A 17969-nucleotide genomic window follows, 5' to 3' on the forward strand; every position below is an offset into this window, starting at 1 on the left:
AGGACAGCTATAAGGAAACAATTTGTAATTTAATAGATAGATAGATCTGTGTACTTTCCACCACGTATTTTGTTTTCACAAATAAAAATGATAAAATTAAGTCAGTTTCACTTAAAAAGTACTACACTTGATCAAGAATGTTTTTTTTTAACTAATCAGTAATCAGTCTCAACAATTTCTGTCTTAAATGAACTTTTACAGTGAGGAGGATTTTTTTTCCTAGGTAACTATCAGGTTTTCTCAAATCATGTACACATTTCTGGCATTCAGTTAGCTCAGCTGGCTTGAAAAATAGCGCATAGTGATCATAAATGGGTAGGAATAAAATTCAAGGGGGATCATGTGGCCAGAGGCCCAGGTTGGTGCCATGCTCTGAATGATTATAACATCTGGCTCCGCCCCTGCTGTTTACCTTCGTAGGTCACGTGATTCTCATCACAGTTATCTTAGAGTTCTATAGTTTAAAATTAGTTTTGAACCAAAACACAAAAGCAGAGAAACACAGGCCAACCGATGCTACTGAGCTGTTTTGATCTATTCTGGTGAGTAGTGAGAAAATAGCCTCTTTAGTTAACCAACAATACTATTATTATACTGTTACAGCATTTGAGGATCAATATAACATACCATCATTATCAGAAAGTATTGTGATACCGCTGTCAGTGTTAGCAAGCCGATGTCAGTTTGTTTACCTTTATGTAAGTAGACTACATTACAATGGAGAATAACATCAGTGAGGAGGAGACCCAGCCCTCGGCCAGCGGGATGAGGAGATGCTGGAATAAGATTATGCGGAATAAATTTCTGGCTTCAAGTCTGACAGCTGTTGCCCTGGGTAAGCGATAAGGAGATTTTAAGAGACTGAAACTGGAATTAAATCTTCATTTTAAGGAAATATTCAAGTTGAAACACGTTGTCAATTTAAACCAAGTGTGTCCTTCCTAATATAAAAAAAAACTGCAAAGTTAAATTATGTTGTCAGATAGTTGTCCGATTTTTAATGAAGTAACGTTTAGTCCACTGTCAGACACACATCCCGTCTGCTTTAATATGAACATACATCATCTCCAGTAGAGAGACAGGTTGGTCTGAAGACATGCTTTGCAAGAGATTAAATAAATAAATAAAATAAAACCGGATCAAATGTAAATAAGGCCAAGGAAAAACGCCACATTCTGTTGCCTGGGCAACCAGAGCTAAGTGGATCCATCAAATTTTGTGTCCTGTCGTTTATTGTCGCTTTATATTGATAACAGCTGTTACCAAGAAGTATTGTGACCCTTCAACCCCCCCCATAGATAAAGGGAGGGTCCCAAACTTTGGGACATAAATTCTTTCTATCTGGTCTCACCAAGTTACTTCTAGTGCAGTGGTTCCCAGTCTGGGGCTTACAAGTGACACTTCTATGAAGAAAAAATGAAAATGTAAAGTGAATTGTCTTATAGAACGATGGCCAAGTATCAGGGACAGGAAAACACAGGAAAATAGGCCTATTAAGTCTGTGTGATTATTACAAATGATTTTTAAAAAATACAGAATACAGGCAGAGAATATAAAAAGTTCCTGAAACAGGAAATAATCTGCTCTAACTTCATTCAGTTCACTATTCGGGTTAACTGTACAGTTTTGAATACAATATGAAATATCCATACTAATATATCACTCAGTCAGGGGTCGTCAGTGTACTAATGATAGAAAAGAGATCCTTTAATGAAGAATGTTGGGAACCACTGATCTACTGGTTTCTTCAGCGCGCTATGACAAACAGAATATCTTTGGGCTGTTGACAAAACAAGACATTTGAGGACGTCAGCTTTGGCTTTTGGAAACACTGATAAACATCTTCTCAATTTTCTGACATTGAAATTTTATGGATCAAACATATACTGTATATAGCAGTTTAAATGTTGCCAGTTATCATTGTTGTAAATCCACTATGTTCTTGGGTTTCTTGAATAGCCTACATATAAGTTACAATGAAGATTTATCAGATTTATAAAATGAGTGTTAGAGGAGCATCCAAATAACTGCTCCAAATCCATTTAAACAGGTATGTCTCTGAGGCCATGCAGGTGGTGTACGTGGCACTTTTCATTTAGGGGATTATTTTATGACACGAGGTACTACTTAGGTATACTTAGAGCCACAATGTGCAGGATGTGAAAATGTCTTTCTTTGGTGCCATCAATAACACCATGGCTGGCAGCAGTGCAAACCACTAAATGTTCTGTTTTTAAAAATCACTCACAGTCTAAATGTATTTATAAAGATACACAGTGGACACATTCAGTACAGAATTGCTCTATGTTATATCAGTAACAATGGCAACAAAAATGTGTTGAATTATGTATATATATTATGATGTGACCTTTTTTTTTTTTTTTTTTCAACATGTCAATGTTTAAGAGCCACATTTTAGCCTAAATATGACAGTGTGGCTTATTTTTTCAAATTAAAATGCTTAAAAAGTAATCTACTCCTTCGACAAAACAGCCTTCTAGTGTCAACACACACGCAAATCCAACCTTAGGAACAAGAAGAAAAACATATTTTTTTGTAGAGGATGATTGAAGAATGAAAAAATCAGAATTTGTGAAAAAGCTTTTTTCTTTAGCATGTTTTACCTCTATTACACCCCTATTCCCAGCTACATAAAACCTTTTCTGTGCTTTATGTCTGAAATGTTTTTGCTTTTTGTCTCACAGGTATTGCCCTGGGTTTTGTTCTCAAGATCTGTGTCCACATGACCGAACTCCACCAACTCTACATCGGCTTTCCAGGAGAATTACTCATGCGAATGCTTCAGGCGGTGACCATTCCTCTCATTGTTACAAGTGTGATAACAGGTCAGCCGCAGGACAATTTCTGACACTGTTACATTAGGTTATACATGTTATATATACACAGCATTTGAAAGAAACATACTGTGGTTTGGCAAGTTAAACCTACCACAAGACCATCAGCGATTGAGACAGCTGGTCGAGGCAGACGACCACCCACCCAGAGCCGAAGGGTCTGTCCTAGGTTTCTGCCTTTTAACAGGCAGTTTTTCCTTGCCCTTGTTGCCAAGTGCTTGCTCATGATGGTACTGTTGGGTCTCTGTCAACAATGTTATAAGGAGTTCGGTCTAGACCTGCTCTATTTGAAAAGTGTCCTGAGATAACTTCTGTTATGAATTGGCGCTATACAAATAAAATTGAATTGAATTGTGAGAATTGGATATTTCTATATTGTAATTGCCTGCAAATGCAACAGATTTGGTTGGATTCCCCTTGAAATCAATGAAACAAGGCGGTGGAAACACTACTGTTTCTGTCGACAAGTTCCTTGTTGCGGTTTTAAGTGTACTAAACCTACATGTGGCGTGTATCGAGTCTATGTATTTGAGCAACAGTGTGTTTTATTGCATATGAATTCAACATTTTATTTGTAAAAGGAAAAAAGTATTTGTTTTTGCTGAAGTTACATAGGCTTGCTTTAAGGTCTTAAAATGATGATTACTTGCCTTTTAAAACACTTTTATGTTTTTTGAAAACAACATCATTGACTTGTGGTCTTCTTCTTGTCCTTAATTGGCAAACAGCTAACTTTATGAGACATTACTGCCCCCAACTTTAGTGGGACCATTTCTTTGTCAGAAAGTCATCTATTATGTGCTCTGTGGATTTTTCAGTGTAACTGGAACATTGTGTCTGGAAGGACGAGGACTTTTTGTGAACAGCACCTTTAGCATCTGATCTTCTGATCCTCTTCTAAGGCTGTCAATAATGGCTTTATAGTGTGCTGGTGTTCAATTGTAACTGCCATTACAGAAGTGCATATATTGTCACATATCTTTGAATACTGACAAAACATTACCTTATGTTTCGGGTTTTTCGGAAGGACACAAACTTTCTGTGTAAAATACAGAACATTGTCTGGCTGAGGTAAATGAAACTAAAGCCAGATCACAGAGTGAGTGAAACTTCAGCTCTCAATAAGCTTGATTGTATACACAGGATGTTTATGTGTACGACACTGTACTATGTGATATGCATACCCCACTTAACTCTCTACATTGTCTTTTTCCTGTCTGGTTCTTATTTCTTACTGTTTTTTATTTTTATGTATTGTACGGTGTTCCTCGAGTGCCCAGAGAGGTGCCTTTAAATAAAATGTATTATTATTATTATTATTACTGTCTACACATTTTCAGGAGCTGAAGATCATAAAGGTCACAGAGATTTTATATTATATATTATAGTTGTCCAGTAGAAAAATCAAAGGTGTTTAGGTTGTGTAGCATAGGTAATGGTTATTAATTGTTAAAAGTTTGACACAAGCATAAAATTGTTCTAACATAGATCATATTTCATTCATGTCTTAGTAAAATCATATAATCCATTATGAATTAGTTAATATAGTATATTACCACCGAGTAAATGTCTGGCACCAGCATTTTGCAATGTAACAATGGCATCTCAAACAACACACCTAAACTTGTTATTCCTGAGATGTAATTGTCTTCCCTATCTACTTAAACTACATCACCCTTTTGTAACACTCATCTCCTTCCTTTAGTCTGCTGACTGTAGCTTATGTTGTTGTTTTTTACAGGAGTTTCTGGTCTAAGCGTTAAAACCTCCAGAAGAATTGGTTTACGTGCAGTGATATACTTTGTCTCAACCACTTTTCTGTCTGTTTGTACAGGTAAGATAAATACTGTACAACAGTTTTTATTTCGAACCTTGCCTTTCTGTTGATGTACGTACAGTATATGCAGGGTCGGGTAGTGACAGATTACATGTAACAGTGAGTTATGCAATCAGGATACAAAAAAGGTGACTGTTACAGTTACAGAAAATGAGTCGTAATCAGATTACAGTTACATTTTGCAAAACTATCAGGATTACAATTTTATATAATACCATGCACACGTGCAGCGCACTCACATTGTAGCACTTCACAAGTCTTGCAACGCCACTCTGGTCTGTAACCCAGAAGTAACTGAAAGTAATCTAGTTACATTACTTGAATATTTGCATCATGTTACTGACTACATCTTTTTTTCATTGGCATGTGTAAATGTGCTATTTAAAACTCACTCACTGGTAATTTTAATACAGCTATTTTAACCAGATACTAAATTTAATGATTTCCTTTAAAAATCTAAAATGTTTCTAATACATCAGGAAAAGCACTAATTATTATATCTCAGTGAGCGATCATGTGCAACACAAGGGTCAATGCACTTGTTATTGATTGTGTTGTCGATGGTATAATTATGTGATGTCACCAAGCAATAAGAATGATGAAGGTGAAAAACTGATTTACAAACAAAAATTAAAAGTTAAATAAAAATTCAAAGTAATGGACAATACAAACCTATGATACCTCTGGCTCATATTGTATAAGAGCTATAGCATACAGGCTGTTTTTTTCTTGTTATGTTGTGTGTTGCAGGGTTGATACTGGTACTGCTGATCAAGCCAGGAATTGCTTATGCTGTTAAAAAAGATGATGACGAATATGAGGAGGCCTTCTCAACTGTCGATGCCTTGTTGGATCTAGTAAGGTAAAAGGAAAGTGTGCATTCTGACGTGATTTCTGTTTTCTTTCTCGAGTATTCAGTTCAGCAAGGTTTTTAAGTCAGTCAGTGCAATTTCACAAAGTGCTGGAAACTAGAAGTGAATTCAAATCACTTATGTTCCTTTAGAGTCACATCCATTTATGTCTTTCATATGCAAAAATAATTCTGTATGTCTAGTTTTCTACCAAGTTACGCAAACATCCAGCAAATGTCAAATCATCCTTAATACGGCTGTATTTCCTGTGTGGTCTGCTCACTGCTAGTATGATTTTTGTATATTGTTTATAGAAACATGGTCCCAGACAACTTGATTCTGGCTTGCTTTAAACAGGTATGTTTTTCATTAAGGCATACAACAGTATATACTACTCATTTCCAGGGGCGTTCCCAGAAGGGAAAGGGGGTCTGATAGGCCAGCCCATTATATTTACCTCTTCTTTGTGAATGAAAATTAGTTCTTCTCTTTGCAGACATGCCCACTTTATGCTAATCCCATGTAGATTTTGCGCACAAAAAAAGTGTTATTTTCATCTAGTGTATATGAATATGTCTGCATGCTGGGGTCCATGAACAGAATTTTAATGGCATGGAATGACTGGGAACCTGATACATACTTGATGCCACCCCTGCATAAGTCAGTGCCCCACCTGTGACCTCCCAGTCAAAGGAAGTCTGGAAACGCCCATGCTTATTTCTTCTCTTTCCATGTAATGTTTATGATCTGAAAACTAATTATTATTTTTGTATTATAGTACCATAGTGAGAGGATAGAGATGGGAAATGAAGAAGATGAACACAATTCTAGCCTGGCAGTAAATATTTCCTCTAATTTGTCTCTATGAAGTTTATTATGTGAAGTTTACATTTTCCAGTGATAATCTTGGACCATGATTCTTAATGAGCTTTTGGTCTTGTTACAGAATTTGACAGAAGTGCAAGTGGTGGGAAGCTATGTTGAAGGAACCAACATACTGGGCCTGATTGTCTGGTCTTTTATTCTTGGCGTGATCCTCAACAGAATGGGAGAAAGTGGCAAAGCGCTTGTGGAGTTTTTGACTGTCCTCAACGAGGCCACAAAATGTATGGTCGACTTGATACTGGGGTAAAGTGAAACAACACACCATAATGAAAGAAACATACCTGGTTTCTTAAAAACCGTCTCTACTAACTAAGTCAGTTGAAGCATTTTCCATTATATTTTTCATTTCATCATTTTCTTCCAGCTACTTGCCAATTGGAGTGCTGTTCCTGATTGCAAGCCATGTTGTGGAGGTTCACGACTGGGAAACTACCTTCAAACTCGGAAAGTTCATGGTAGTAGTTATTACTGGGTATGTTCACCTTTACTGTTGCTTGTTTTTTGACAGTCATTACCAAATGATTTACTAGTCTTTATGTGCAGGGATTTAATGGTTTCTGACTCTCTAAAGGTCTAGTGTGTAACATTTAGGAGGATCTATTGTGACAAATGGAGTATACTATTCATATGTGTGTGTTTTCATTAGTGTATAATCACCTGAACATTAGAACTGTTGTGCTTTCATCACCTTAGAATGAGACGTTATCTACAGAGTCCGCCATCATGAACCACTATGTGGCCCTGAATGGACAAACCAAACACTGGCTTCAGTTTTTTGCATTTTCCGCTCCCCCTGTAGATAAAAATTACTCATTCTAATATAACGTAAACACGATTCTTATTTTCAGGTGAAACACACTTACTACAAAAACACAATGATTCCTATATTCAGGGGATGAAAACATTGTATTCCATTTCTGCCAATAGATCCTCCTAAATGTTACACACTGGTCCTCCTACCTAGCAGTTACATTATGAATGCAAACTCTTGTTGTTTGATTTAATCTGTGTTGATCGTGCACTCATTGTGTGTTTCAGGCTTATAATCCATGGAACAATAACTCTACCACTGATGTATTTCCTGGTAACAAGAAGAAACCCCCTTGCTGCTATCAAGGGGTTTTCTCCTGCCTTACTGACTGCATTGGTCATCTCGTCTAGGTGAGATGGTGGAACAGTGTCTACAAAAGTAACATTTTTGAGAGATCTACATTTAAAATTCGTTGTGTTTCTTCAAGCTCTGCCACACTGCCACTTACTTTCCAATGTTGCGAGGAGCGACTGAAGTTCGACAAAAGAATCACTCGCTTCATGCTGCCCATCGGAACCAATATCAACATGGATGGGACTGCCCTTTATGAAGTGGTGGCAGTAGTTTTCATCGCTCAGCTCAATCACATCGAGCTGGACCTGAGCCAGTTGATTACTCTTTCGTAAGCCGCTCTTCCTGTTCTTTAGGAAATCCCAGCATCGTGTTAATTTTAGTTAAAAGTATATAATACGAGATCTTTAAAAGGAAGTGACTTTGAAAATGCATGGTACTGTTTTATGTTACTGTATCTGTGTTTGATCTGCAGTGTGACATCAGCAGTGTCCAGTATAGGAGCAGCAGGGATCCCAGCTACAGGAGCAGTGACCACTCTCTTTGTTTTGACTGCGATTGGTCTACCTGCGAAGGAGGCCACCATTCTGGTTGTTATAGAATGGCTCCTGTACGTTTAATCTGTTGTTCAGAGCTAGAAATGGGTGCAAGTTGTCTTTAGATTACTACAGCTGCCTTTTTCGTTTTTGGGTTGGTTTGTGTCAGGGAAACATCTGTAGCACCGTCCAATCAAAAACAATCAGCTATGTAAACTGGATGTCACTGTAGCATCACAAATGATAGCTGAACTTTCAAGTATAACAGTTTTAGAAGGCCAGGGGATAAGTTATTTTGAGGTTACCTAACTAATGTTACCTGTTAATTCAGTCTGATGATATTAACGTAAGATTTTTTAATTTGAGGTATATTGTGTAATTTCTCTGAAACATTTTGTACACAATACACAATTTATTTGAGAACTTTAATTACTTCACAAACAAAGATTTCACACAAAAAACATGAAGTTAATAAAAAATACAGTGATTTGTTAATCATACGGCACGATTAATTTATTTGTTGATCACTGTAATGCGATATTATTTGAACAAAAAACAAATGTTGAAACAGATTACATCAAACATTTTAAGTACCGCAAACTCAGTTGTGTAAATTGCAGAAAGATTATTGATTAAGTATTTTTTTCAGTACTCAGTGTCACTTAAAATTACTAAAACTACTTGTTCAAGAAAGTTAACTTAAAAAAATTACGTTTTACTAAAATCACATTTTCTATGTAATTAGTTTCAACAATTTTTTAATAAATAAACATATGAGGTTTTACAGTGATTGATAAATCATTTCAGTAATCATTCCTTTTTCACATGCTAAACATTTCATGGTTTCAGCTTCTCAAATGTGAGGATTTTTTGCTTTTTCTTTGTAATTGCTCATTTTCGTTATAAACAATGTGAAGGTGTCACGTTGGGCTCTGGGTAATTTTGACAGGCATTTCTCACTATTTTATTTGTATTGGAGTATTTTCACAGAATGGCATCAGTACTTTTGTTAACGTAAAGGATCTGACCACATTCTCCACCACAGTAAAGTTAAAAGCATTACTAAATAGAATTTTGATCATGTGTCAGGTCACATTACCTTTTTTTTTTCTTCATGCTAAACTGGGGATATATTGGCAAGCTAATGTACATTATGTCTGTCAGTTCAGTCAGAGACACAACACTTACACCTGGCAGTTATTATCATGTAGCAGTAACCTACGAGCTTGTTTGTGTGCTGCAACCAGCTTCCAGTCTCCACATAGTAAACATTATAACTAGGTTTGCAGCCTGGTCCTGATCAGCTGTAAAGAGACAACATTTTAGAAGTATAAAGAGTTCAAACAAACAAATTCAATCAGTGTAAAGCAGCATGTATCCTCTGCTTTCAGAGACCGCTGCAACACTGTTGTCAATGTCATGGGAGACTGCATCGGCGTGGCCCTCATTCACCAAGTGTCAAAGAATGAGCTGGCAGAAATGGATGAGCAAGTACGGGAAATGGCAAGGTACAAAGTCTAGGTGGTCTTGATGTTTTTCAGCGTGGTAGCGGGAATCTGCTCCCTGTAATAGTCTAATTTGCCGATCTTAGTCACATCTGCATGAGATCGGACACACTGGTCTTTTTCCACCACTGATGACCGTGTTGTGCTTTGCCCGGCTAGGATGCGTAGCAGTGATGATGAAAGCCTCTCCCCAGATGAGATCCAGGTCCGCATCAGAAGCCAGGACTCTGATGAAGACATCCTCTACACAATGTCAGAATCACCCCCCTCAGACGGTGATGGAGAGGAGCACAACGAAGGCCAGTTCAGTGAGGACTCTTGTCCTGGGTTCTTGTACAGCCAGCTTGAATATCCCCCAATCCCAGACAGGATGTACAAGTAGTGTTAGCTCAGACTGAACCGAGAGAACCACAATGAACTTTCTCTTTAATATGTTATTGTTTGTAATGATTTATTTTGCATCACACTTATTTCATTTTATATTAGTAATGTAGTTGCTTATGATAGTACCAGTTATAGTCTAGTTATTTGAATTGAATTGAGCTGAACTGAACTGTATGAAATTCATTTTAATTGTATGAATGTAACAGATGAACTGTAGTTATTAAACTGAATTTAAGTGATGTAATATATGTGACTGAATTGAACTGGATTTATTTCAGTGTTTATTGGGGAATAAATATTAAAGAAACTGCTGCCATGTATTTCAGTACCTGTGAGGACATTGACATAAAGGTGTATTTTGATTTTATTTACACCAAAAATATTGTTTTTAGATTTATTTTTAAATTATTGTACAAGGAAGGAAATCTGAAACTATGTATTAATGCTGTTGTAGTGTGGGGCGTCCCCATGATTTGGGACGCTGACCATGAGCTAGTGTCCCCCATTCAAGCTCGTCCAGGGACCTTTGTTGTATCTCTTCCATACAAATACTGGTTAATTTAAAAATTGACTAGTAACTTCAGAGTATCAGAATATACTTTAATAATCCCGGGGGGAAATTGTTATGTATATTTATATATAGATGTAATGTGTTATATAGATTTTTAAATAGATAAAGGTAAGGTAAAAAAAAAAAACTGCGACATTTCCCTCTGAAATGTATTCTAGTAGATATATGAAGTGTCATCAAATGTAAATACTCACATTAAGTAAAAGTACCTGAAAGGGGCTCTGAAGTAAATATTCTCACATGTTGTCACTTTCTACCACTGAAGCCAGAAACGGTTACATTCATTTTAGAATTGTACTTGTGCAGAATCTTTGTGGAAAGATCTAACAATATAACTGATAACATTTCCCTGACTTGTTAAATAATATATAAATATTTGAGAGAATGTTATTTTTGCCTGTTTTCTTGAAAGAAGTTCTCTGGTGGAAAGTGAGATAGGACACTGTGTTAAAGGAAGAAATGGAAGAGAGGATGTAGTTATATCTAGATTCAGGTTTGATCACACTGGTTTGAATAAAACACTGTGTTTACTGGGTGTGGTAAATTCACAGGTATAAGTGCATTGTAACAGTAAGCGTAATTAATGTTGAACATGTAATACTGCACTGTATCAAATACACTGAGGAGAGTTTACAACAGAAGGTGAGAGAGGCTGGGCTTGGATGGGGTTTAGAAGGGATATAGGTCCAATGAAGAGAAGGTGTGGGAAGATTTAATAATAATCGTTTAGTAGAATATATGGTTGTTGTTTAATTATTATTATTTGTTTATTTTGTTCATAGACTAATGTAAACTTAACTAGAACCGGTTCTACATACCCCGGTACGGTAGGTGGCGGTATACACCTTGGATTGAGATTGCAACACGCCAAAAAAAAAACAAAAAGAAGAAGAAAAAGAGTTCCTTCAATGGACTGAGGGGGGCAGCGTTTCACCCGCCCGCCGGAATTTCAGCAGCAGAAGAAGAAGAAGAAGAAGAAGAAGAAGAAGACGAAGAAGACGCGGGACGTGTTCCCCTGGTTACTGCAATGTTAGCTGCATGTTGTTGACTGTGAATAAAGTGGCCATAACATGATTTCTAGCTCGCCAGTAAACACTGAAACTTAACTCGTGTAGGAAGGAGACGTTGCCGCGTAAGTTAGCCTCTCTCTGATGTTATATCTCTGATAACAGCTAGCTGTTAGCCACAGAAGTTTCTGTCAACATTAGCTCCCATGCTAACGTTAGTGCGGGGCTTTGGTTCATGTAGGAGTGTGTCGTTGTGTGTTTCTGCCCCTGTCAGACACGGAGGATGAAGGTGAAGATCCGACAGTGGAACGGGGTGGCCTCTTGGTTGTGGGTGGCCAACGATGAGAACTGTGGGATCTGTAGGATGCCCTTCAATGGCTGCTGCCCGGACTGTGAGTATCCGAGCTAGCGTTAGCGTTATGGTACAGTGTGTCTGACTCATGGTGGCTGCTGACTGCTGTTGATGTGACAGATTGTTAACGTGACTGTTGTGTCGTGTTCTTCTGTACATTTCCTACTAAAATAACCGTACTTACAAACACAGCAGGGAGGAGGTCAGCATAGAAGGACGCATACGCTGTTGAAATGAGGAGATAAACACAAATATAAGGTCGTTATTGTAGTAAAATCCCTTTGATTACATACTTAAGGTGAGATACTACAGGCAAAACGACATTTTCTGTCATGCACTGGTCAGATTTCACCATTTTTACCTGGTTATGGGCAGGTGTGACTTCACTTAATCCTTTACTCACTCTACAAATAAATGTACTGGATAAAAAGCCCTGGCATTGTCATCTAAATATTTATAATTCCTCCTCTATTCTGATGCATATGTTTAAAATACTCAGAATCTTGCTCCCCCTGCTCTCAGAGGATGCCTGACACCTCTGTTATTTTATTCACAGCTTTAATCTGTTGACACAAAATGCTATACTCGAAATCTCAAGTTTATCATAAAATCACTACATTGCGTGTTTAATGACTGAATTTTAATTATTGTTCTATTTTAAAATAAGTTGGTCATTATCAACTAATACAGAAACTAATTCTCATCAAAAGTATCAATTTCCTCTAAAGTTATACAGACAGTAGTGGAAATAAGTGGGTGTACTTTAAATGATGTAGAATCAGAAAGCATTAGAGTGCTGCGCAAATATCTGTCAGTCAGCCAGATTTACTTTCCTTCATGAAGCAAAATGACAATCGCCAAAACTGTCAGTCTGTATGACGTCATGTTTATTCCTAACCTAACTGAAATGCAACAACGTATCATTTTTTTCCTTGGTTTGGAGCAAATGAACCAAACTACACTTGTAGAAGCACCCTAGTTAGCCATGCAGTGCTGCTAACTAGAGTAATGTTTTTAAGAAATGTTTCGCTGTATCCTCAGCACTGAGCGTGTGATTTAGTGTTGCATGCGAGGACATTGTTTGTGAAAACTGAGCAAAAGGATTCATAACATAGAGCAACTCCAACACTTAGTTTTTACTTGACAGGTCTTTAACTTATTGGTCTATACGTGCACGCTTGAGGCATGTCTTTAGAGACAAAATAAATCTACATCTTTGTAAAGCTAGTTACAGTCGGTTGGAAAACTACTCAGAAAATATAAATGCGAACATGTAATGATGCACTAATAATAATAATAATAATAAAAAGTGATGTAAATTTCATTACACTCCTCTAAAATCCTGTTATAGCTGGTATTTTCATATATAATAAATAGTTTCATATTCATTACATTTAGTACATGAAGTGTAACAGTGAAACTGTAATGACGCAGTAATGAAGGCATAATACACAGTGTATGTCCTCAATTGCCATTTCCATTCTTTTCTCATTACCTCTACTGAGTTGTAATACGAATCTAAAAAATGATTTTGCAGGTAAAGTGCCTGGAGATGACTGCCCGCTGGTCTGGGGTCAGTGCTCTCATTGTTTCCACATGCACTGCATCCTGAAATGGCTGAACTCGCAGCAGGTCCAGCAGCAGTGCCCCATGTGCCGACAGGAGTGGAAGTTCAAGGAGTGAACCTGTGTTGGCGGCGCTGCAGTACGCCTGCAGACACTCACAGGCGCCTGCCGATGGGTTTTATTTTTATATCAGCTGTAAATAAGTGTTATTGTATTTCTCCATCTGATGGAACAACCTGTTATATTCTGTTGACAGATCTGGTATGTGATTAAAAAAAACCTAAAAAGGGATGCCGCTTGCTTTGCATGGTACATGTGAGTGGTGTGGTTGAGTGGTTTTTAAACATATGACCCAGATTTCAGTGTGAGGCTGACTGATTCTGACTGTAATCCCTCTTGATGAGATTAACCAGGTTGTTTTGTGTTTCCAGTAATGAGCCTTAAGAGGCTCTTAAGTAGTTACATCAGAGTCAAATCCTCTTCTTTCAAATTTGGGTGATATTTTTTTGTGGGTTTAACTTTGAAAGTTCCCAATTTCATAATACACATACACTTTGTTGAAAAGAAATGTTGCGTTGTGCAGTTTTAAGTTGCTAATTTCTTCTCCATCTCTTAACACAGCTGGCCCAATTGAACAGCAGGGATTTGATGCTAGGAATTTTGAATCAAAGTTTTGCCTTAGAGACCTGTATGCAGTATGGAGGACAACTTGTTGAAACCAACACATCATGATATCCCCATTCTAAATGTTGCAGAAGATTTTATCTTTAAAGGTCCAGTGTGTAACATTCAGGAGGATCTATTGGCAGAAATAGAATATAATATTCATAGCTATGTTTTCATTAGTGTAGAATCACCTGAAAATAAAGATCGTGTTTTCGTTAGAGTGAGACATTTTTATCTACAGAGCCCGCTTTTTTTGATCTGCCATGTTTCTACAGTAACCCCGAGTGGACAAACCATCACTGGTTCTAGACGGGCGTTTCATGTTTTTCACAAGTTAACATGGCAGCCCTGGCCAGGAGCTGAATGTCATGCTCCTTCAGTTCTTGGGTTTTGCTCTCACACTGAGCTGCGAGATAAAGGAAATAGCAGACAAAATGAAAGCTATCGTCTGATAAACTTTATTTCAAAAAGTATAAAAAACTCATATACAAACAATGAGTAATGAAAAGTCAAAAGCTTGTCAGAAGGCAAGAATAAAAATTGCAAACATTTGCTGGTAAGGCAGTCAACACAAGCCTGTTTGGCTTTGCTAATCTTAGCTTTCAGACAGGCACTAATGAGCTGAGTGGCAACATTAGTTTCACAACATTCAGAAATCCCTAATCCCAGAGATAAGCCAAATAAAATCAACAACTTCAAATCAAATGATTCATTCACTTCACTACAGTGTACAAAGATCTGAAGCTCTGACAGGGTAGAGGCCAGCCCCCACCCGCACAAGTTCACCCCCAACTCAGGAGGCAGCCACCGGGCTCTGTCAGCCCTCCCTCCAACACACATCCACAGTCCTTGAGCTGAGGAAGCTCCAAAATCCGGATGCTGAACTGACATGGCCTTTTCTGTCCATCCCTGCAGAACAGTCAGGTGACTGGGCAGTAGACGTTTGTGGCTTTAAGAAGCCAGATGTTCTCAGTCGTTGACCGCCAGCCCGAAGAGCTCAAGCAGCTCCTTGTTGTCTGGCTCAATGAGGTCTGCCGGCTTCTCCCCGCAGTCGTTCTCCAGCTCGGGGTCGGCACCCAGCGAGAGAAGGAAGCTGAAAGAAACACAAGACAACCCCGCTCACTAAAAGAGGTCAAATCTCGCCGCTCTGCCACTTTGGCAAACTCAATGCGGGTCTGTGCCATACTTCAGTGTCAGTTAGGTCAATGAGGTGCAAGAATGCAGCAGATCCTCCAGCTTCTCTTACCTCTGTGGTGTAGGAGAGCTGCAGAGCCAATGTGTGTCTACGTGTGTGTGTGTTGGTATGTGCTTTCAAATGTGTAAACATGTAATGCCAGCTGCCTTTCTACTGGCTACATTTTCAGAGAAATTAGAAGTGTCATCACCTAGTGGCACCTTCAGCGTTTTACCTCTACAGCCTTCTGTCAGTCAGTCTGTTGTAGCATTTATCAGGTTAACAGTTCAGCAGAAGTTACACAGTTTGATTGTCTGGTGACTGCTCTAGTTGGTCTAATACAATAGAAAGAGTAGATGCTCACCGTGCAATGTGTGGGAAGCCGTCGCTGCAGGCCATGTGCAGTGGGGTCCAGCCCTCCTCGTCTCTCTGGTGTATATCTGCTCCATAGTGGACCAGCAGCTTTACACACTCCAGGTTCCCAGAAAGGACGGCTTCGTGGATGGCAGCCATGCCTACACAGAGAGCGCAGTGACAAATAACCACCAGTGCAGCACAGAATAATGTCTGGGGTTTAATAAGAAAGACTTTTCAACCACTGAAGCCTCGATCAGGGTGATGTATAAGTTTCATGGGCTCTTACCAGAGTGGTAGATGGTGTCCAGGTTGACTCTTCTGGCTCTGATGAAAAGTCCAATCCTCTCCAGCTCGCCATGTCGTACGTAGTCCTGGAAAACGATGTCGTTGGGAAAGTGCACGTTGCGGATCTTCTTCAGAGAGGCAGAGTTCTTGCAGCTGACTGGGACACCACAGTCCTCGGGGTAAGTGTTGAGTTCCATGGTCTGGGACACGGGGCACTGATAATACTTCATCCTGGTATAGTAGATTTTTCCTGAGCTCTTGCAGAAAAAAATGGTCAAATCCAGCAACACCTTCACAAAAAAGTTAAGACTGTTTTTCCTCAAGTCTTTGTTTTTGGCTCTCTTGCTTTCCAGTGGGTCTGTTCCTCTGAAGACCAAGCCTCCCTGTGGCCCTCTTTATACTCTCTGTCAGGCTATTTTAGGGCGCAGCACCTCACAGATACAGTGGCGAGATTTGGAAGATGAGTTGCCCTTCTGGTCGGATCCCTCCCACTGGCCTGTCACAAGCCTCTGATACATCTCCAGACATGACAGCCAGTAACCTCTGCCTCTGTTGTCACCCACACATACCCAGATGCTTCTCTCTTAAAGATAGCAGTGACATCCCGAGATGAGAGGAAGGGGGGGGCTAGAGGCTTCTAGTAAACACCATGCAGGATAAAAGTGGTTCATTGCTGGAGTGCGTCTATGCCAACTGCGGGGCATGGAGAGGTGAAGTGCCATGTGTAGGCTGTTGACCATTAACTGCACTGACATAAACAGACGAGAAAGGCTGCTGTCTTCAGAGTCATACTCTATCTTAATCGCTGATGTGAGACACAGGATGTGTGATGATCATTTCCAAATGACTGAATGCTTTGCCTCATCCTCTGTGACTGGTGGAGATTTGATAATGAACATTAAAAAAAGATAGTTTGAAGTACCACAAATTAATTGTGGGGTTGTTTTTTTTTATATTTATGGGAAAGTTGGGGAATTGACTGTACATTTTTGTTTGCCTTAGTGATTAGATTGTCATGTCAAACAGGAAAAATCTGTAATCTTATACTAATGACAGGAAAAAAAACTGGCTGTTCTTGAGTATTTTACAACTTTTAAGCCATTAGGTATTAAGTGTTTCTTCACTCTGGTTTTACTCCTGGTAGTGTGGAGCAGTCAGTGAATAAAGAAAATATGAAAAATCCATATAATGTTACTAACTTTTTAGAGGCTTTATTTTTGGTGAAAATATTCTGAGGGGAATAGGGTTGCACTGAGGGGGGATTCCTGGCTACAGCCCTGAATGTAGACCGCAACAAGAGTCTACAGCCGCCCTAGCAGCTAGCAGCAGTAAGTAGAAGTTTGAATCCAGTTCAACCATCCAAGCATGAAATGCTAAAGGTCCAGTCTAGAGCCAGTTTTGGTTTGTCCATTCTGCAATTTGAAGAAGTCACTTTGGGCTCTGGGAACTTGTAATGGGCATACCTGACATGTTATACATTAAAAATGACTGTTTTTGAGCCAACTTAGATCTTCAGTATCACTATAGCTACACTGTTTCAGAATCACAGTGCACACATTCTTGCTCCCTTTTTCTCTTAGAACTTATACTCATCTCTGCAGAGACAGTGGTTTAGGTTGTCTCAACCTCATAATATACCTCTCCCATAAGCTCACATGCAGCTTGCAAGTCTAGTTTATCACGCTCACTATAAACCCAATTAATGATAAAATAAGTGTAATGGCATTTTCCCTTCCACAGCTCATCAAGGGTCAACCTGAAGGAGCACTCAACAAAAAAACAAAACAGTAGACAAACATTGTTTTGTAATTTTTGTTTATTGGCCACCATTTCACGTTTTCCACATCAATTTGGATATGATGGAATGCTTTGTTAAGTTTCCCCCACCGCTGTACAGCTGTCAAACCCATCACCTTGCTCTACTCAAACCTCCCCTCCCTGCCAGACACGCAGTACATTCATTCTCCTGTTCATGGACGACCAGAAAATATGAACATTTCATACAACTCATCGCACAGCAATTTTTACACCATGCAC

The 17969-nt window shown here is 38.8% G+C and overlaps 3 protein-coding genes across 4 annotated transcripts; 2 read left to right on the forward strand and 1 right to left on the reverse strand.

Moving 5' to 3' along the window:
* The first annotated feature begins 496 nt into the window (after window positions 1-496).
* LOC127354599 (excitatory amino acid transporter 3-like) lies at window positions 497-10025 on the forward strand. Its single transcript, XM_051384579.1, has 14 exons — window positions 497-542; window positions 707-835; window positions 2706-2846; window positions 4597-4689; window positions 5443-5554; window positions 5858-5900; window positions 6322-6381; window positions 6490-6671; window positions 6793-6900; window positions 7467-7589; window positions 7667-7861; window positions 8006-8140; window positions 9458-9574; window positions 9731-10025. The coding sequence occupies exons 2-14, from the start codon at window positions 718-720 to the stop codon at window positions 9951-9953; spliced, it is 1650 nt and encodes a 549-aa protein (XP_051240539.1). The 5' UTR covers window positions 497-542; window positions 707-717; the 3' UTR covers window positions 9954-10025.
* A 1464-nt stretch (window positions 10026-11489) lies between these two features.
* anapc11 (APC11 anaphase promoting complex subunit 11 homolog (yeast)) lies at window positions 11490-13741 on the forward strand. 2 transcript variants are annotated; one of them, XM_051384325.1, is made up of 3 exons: window positions 11490-11658; window positions 11808-11925; window positions 13423-13741. In XM_051384325.1, exons 2-3 carry the CDS (start codon window positions 11817-11819, stop codon window positions 13566-13568), a joined length of 255 nt encoding a protein of 84 aa, XP_051240285.1. In that variant the 5' UTR covers window positions 11490-11658; window positions 11808-11816; the 3' UTR covers window positions 13569-13741. The 2 variants fall into 2 exon arrangements, with proteins under 2 accessions (XP_051240285.1, XP_051240286.1); XM_051384326.1 differs by having other exon boundaries at window positions 11496-11658; window positions 11775-11925.
* Window positions 13742-14558: 817 nt separating this feature from the next.
* On the reverse strand, window positions 14559-16314 carry ppp1r27b (protein phosphatase 1, regulatory subunit 27b). Its single transcript, XM_051384324.1, has 3 exons — window positions 15934-16314; window positions 15655-15805; window positions 14559-15209 (listed from the first exon to the last, which is right to left on the reverse strand). Exons 1-3 carry the CDS (start codon window positions 16160-16162, stop codon window positions 15086-15088), a joined length of 504 nt encoding a protein of 167 aa, XP_051240284.1. The 5' UTR covers window positions 16163-16314; the 3' UTR covers window positions 14559-15085.
* Between the last annotated feature and the right edge of the window lie 1655 nt (window positions 16315-17969).

The sequence above is a fragment of the Dicentrarchus labrax genome, unplaced genomic scaffold, assembly GCF_905237075.1.
Source record: "Dicentrarchus labrax unplaced genomic scaffold, dlabrax2021, whole genome shotgun sequence".
In the NCBI taxonomy this organism is placed as follows: domain Eukaryota; kingdom Metazoa; phylum Chordata; class Actinopteri; family Moronidae; genus Dicentrarchus; species Dicentrarchus labrax.

What these genes read in the sequence shown, in the direction of transcription:
- LOC127354599 (XM_051384579.1), top strand. Translation starts at nt 718, where the DNA reads ATGGAGAATAACATCAGTGAGGAGGAGACCCAGCCCTCGGCCAGCGGG. An exon ending in TTTTCTGTCTGTTTGTACAG is followed by an intron (nt 4,690 to 5,442) that starts GTAAGATAAATA and finishes TGTGTGTTGCAG; the next exon opens with GGTTGATACTGGTACTGCTG. An exon ending in AACACAATTCTAGCCTGGCA is followed by an intron (nt 6,382 to 6,489) that starts GTAAATATTTCC and finishes GTCTTGTTACAG; the next exon opens with AATTTGACAGAAGTGCAAGT.
- anapc11 (XM_051384325.1), top strand. Translation starts at nt 11,817, where the DNA reads ATGAAGGTGAAGATCCGACAGTGGAACGGGGTGGCCTCTTGGTTGTGG. An exon ending in CAATGGCTGCTGCCCGGACT is followed by an intron (nt 11,926 to 13,422) that starts GTGAGTATCCGA and finishes ATGATTTTGCAG; the next exon opens with GTAAAGTGCCTGGAGATGAC.
- ppp1r27b (XM_051384324.1), bottom strand. Translation starts at nt 16,162, where the DNA reads ATGAAGTATTATCAGTGCCCCGTGTCCCAGACCATGGAACTCAACACT. An exon ending in GGACACCATCTACCACTCTG is followed by an intron (nt 15,806 to 15,933) that starts GTAAGAGCCCAT and finishes CTCTCTGTGTAG; the next exon opens with GCATGGCTGCCATCCACGAA. An exon ending in GGCTTCCCACACATTGCACG is followed by an intron (nt 15,210 to 15,654) that starts GTGAGCATCTAC and finishes TGTTTCTTTCAG; the next exon opens with CTTCCTTCTCTCGCTGGGTG.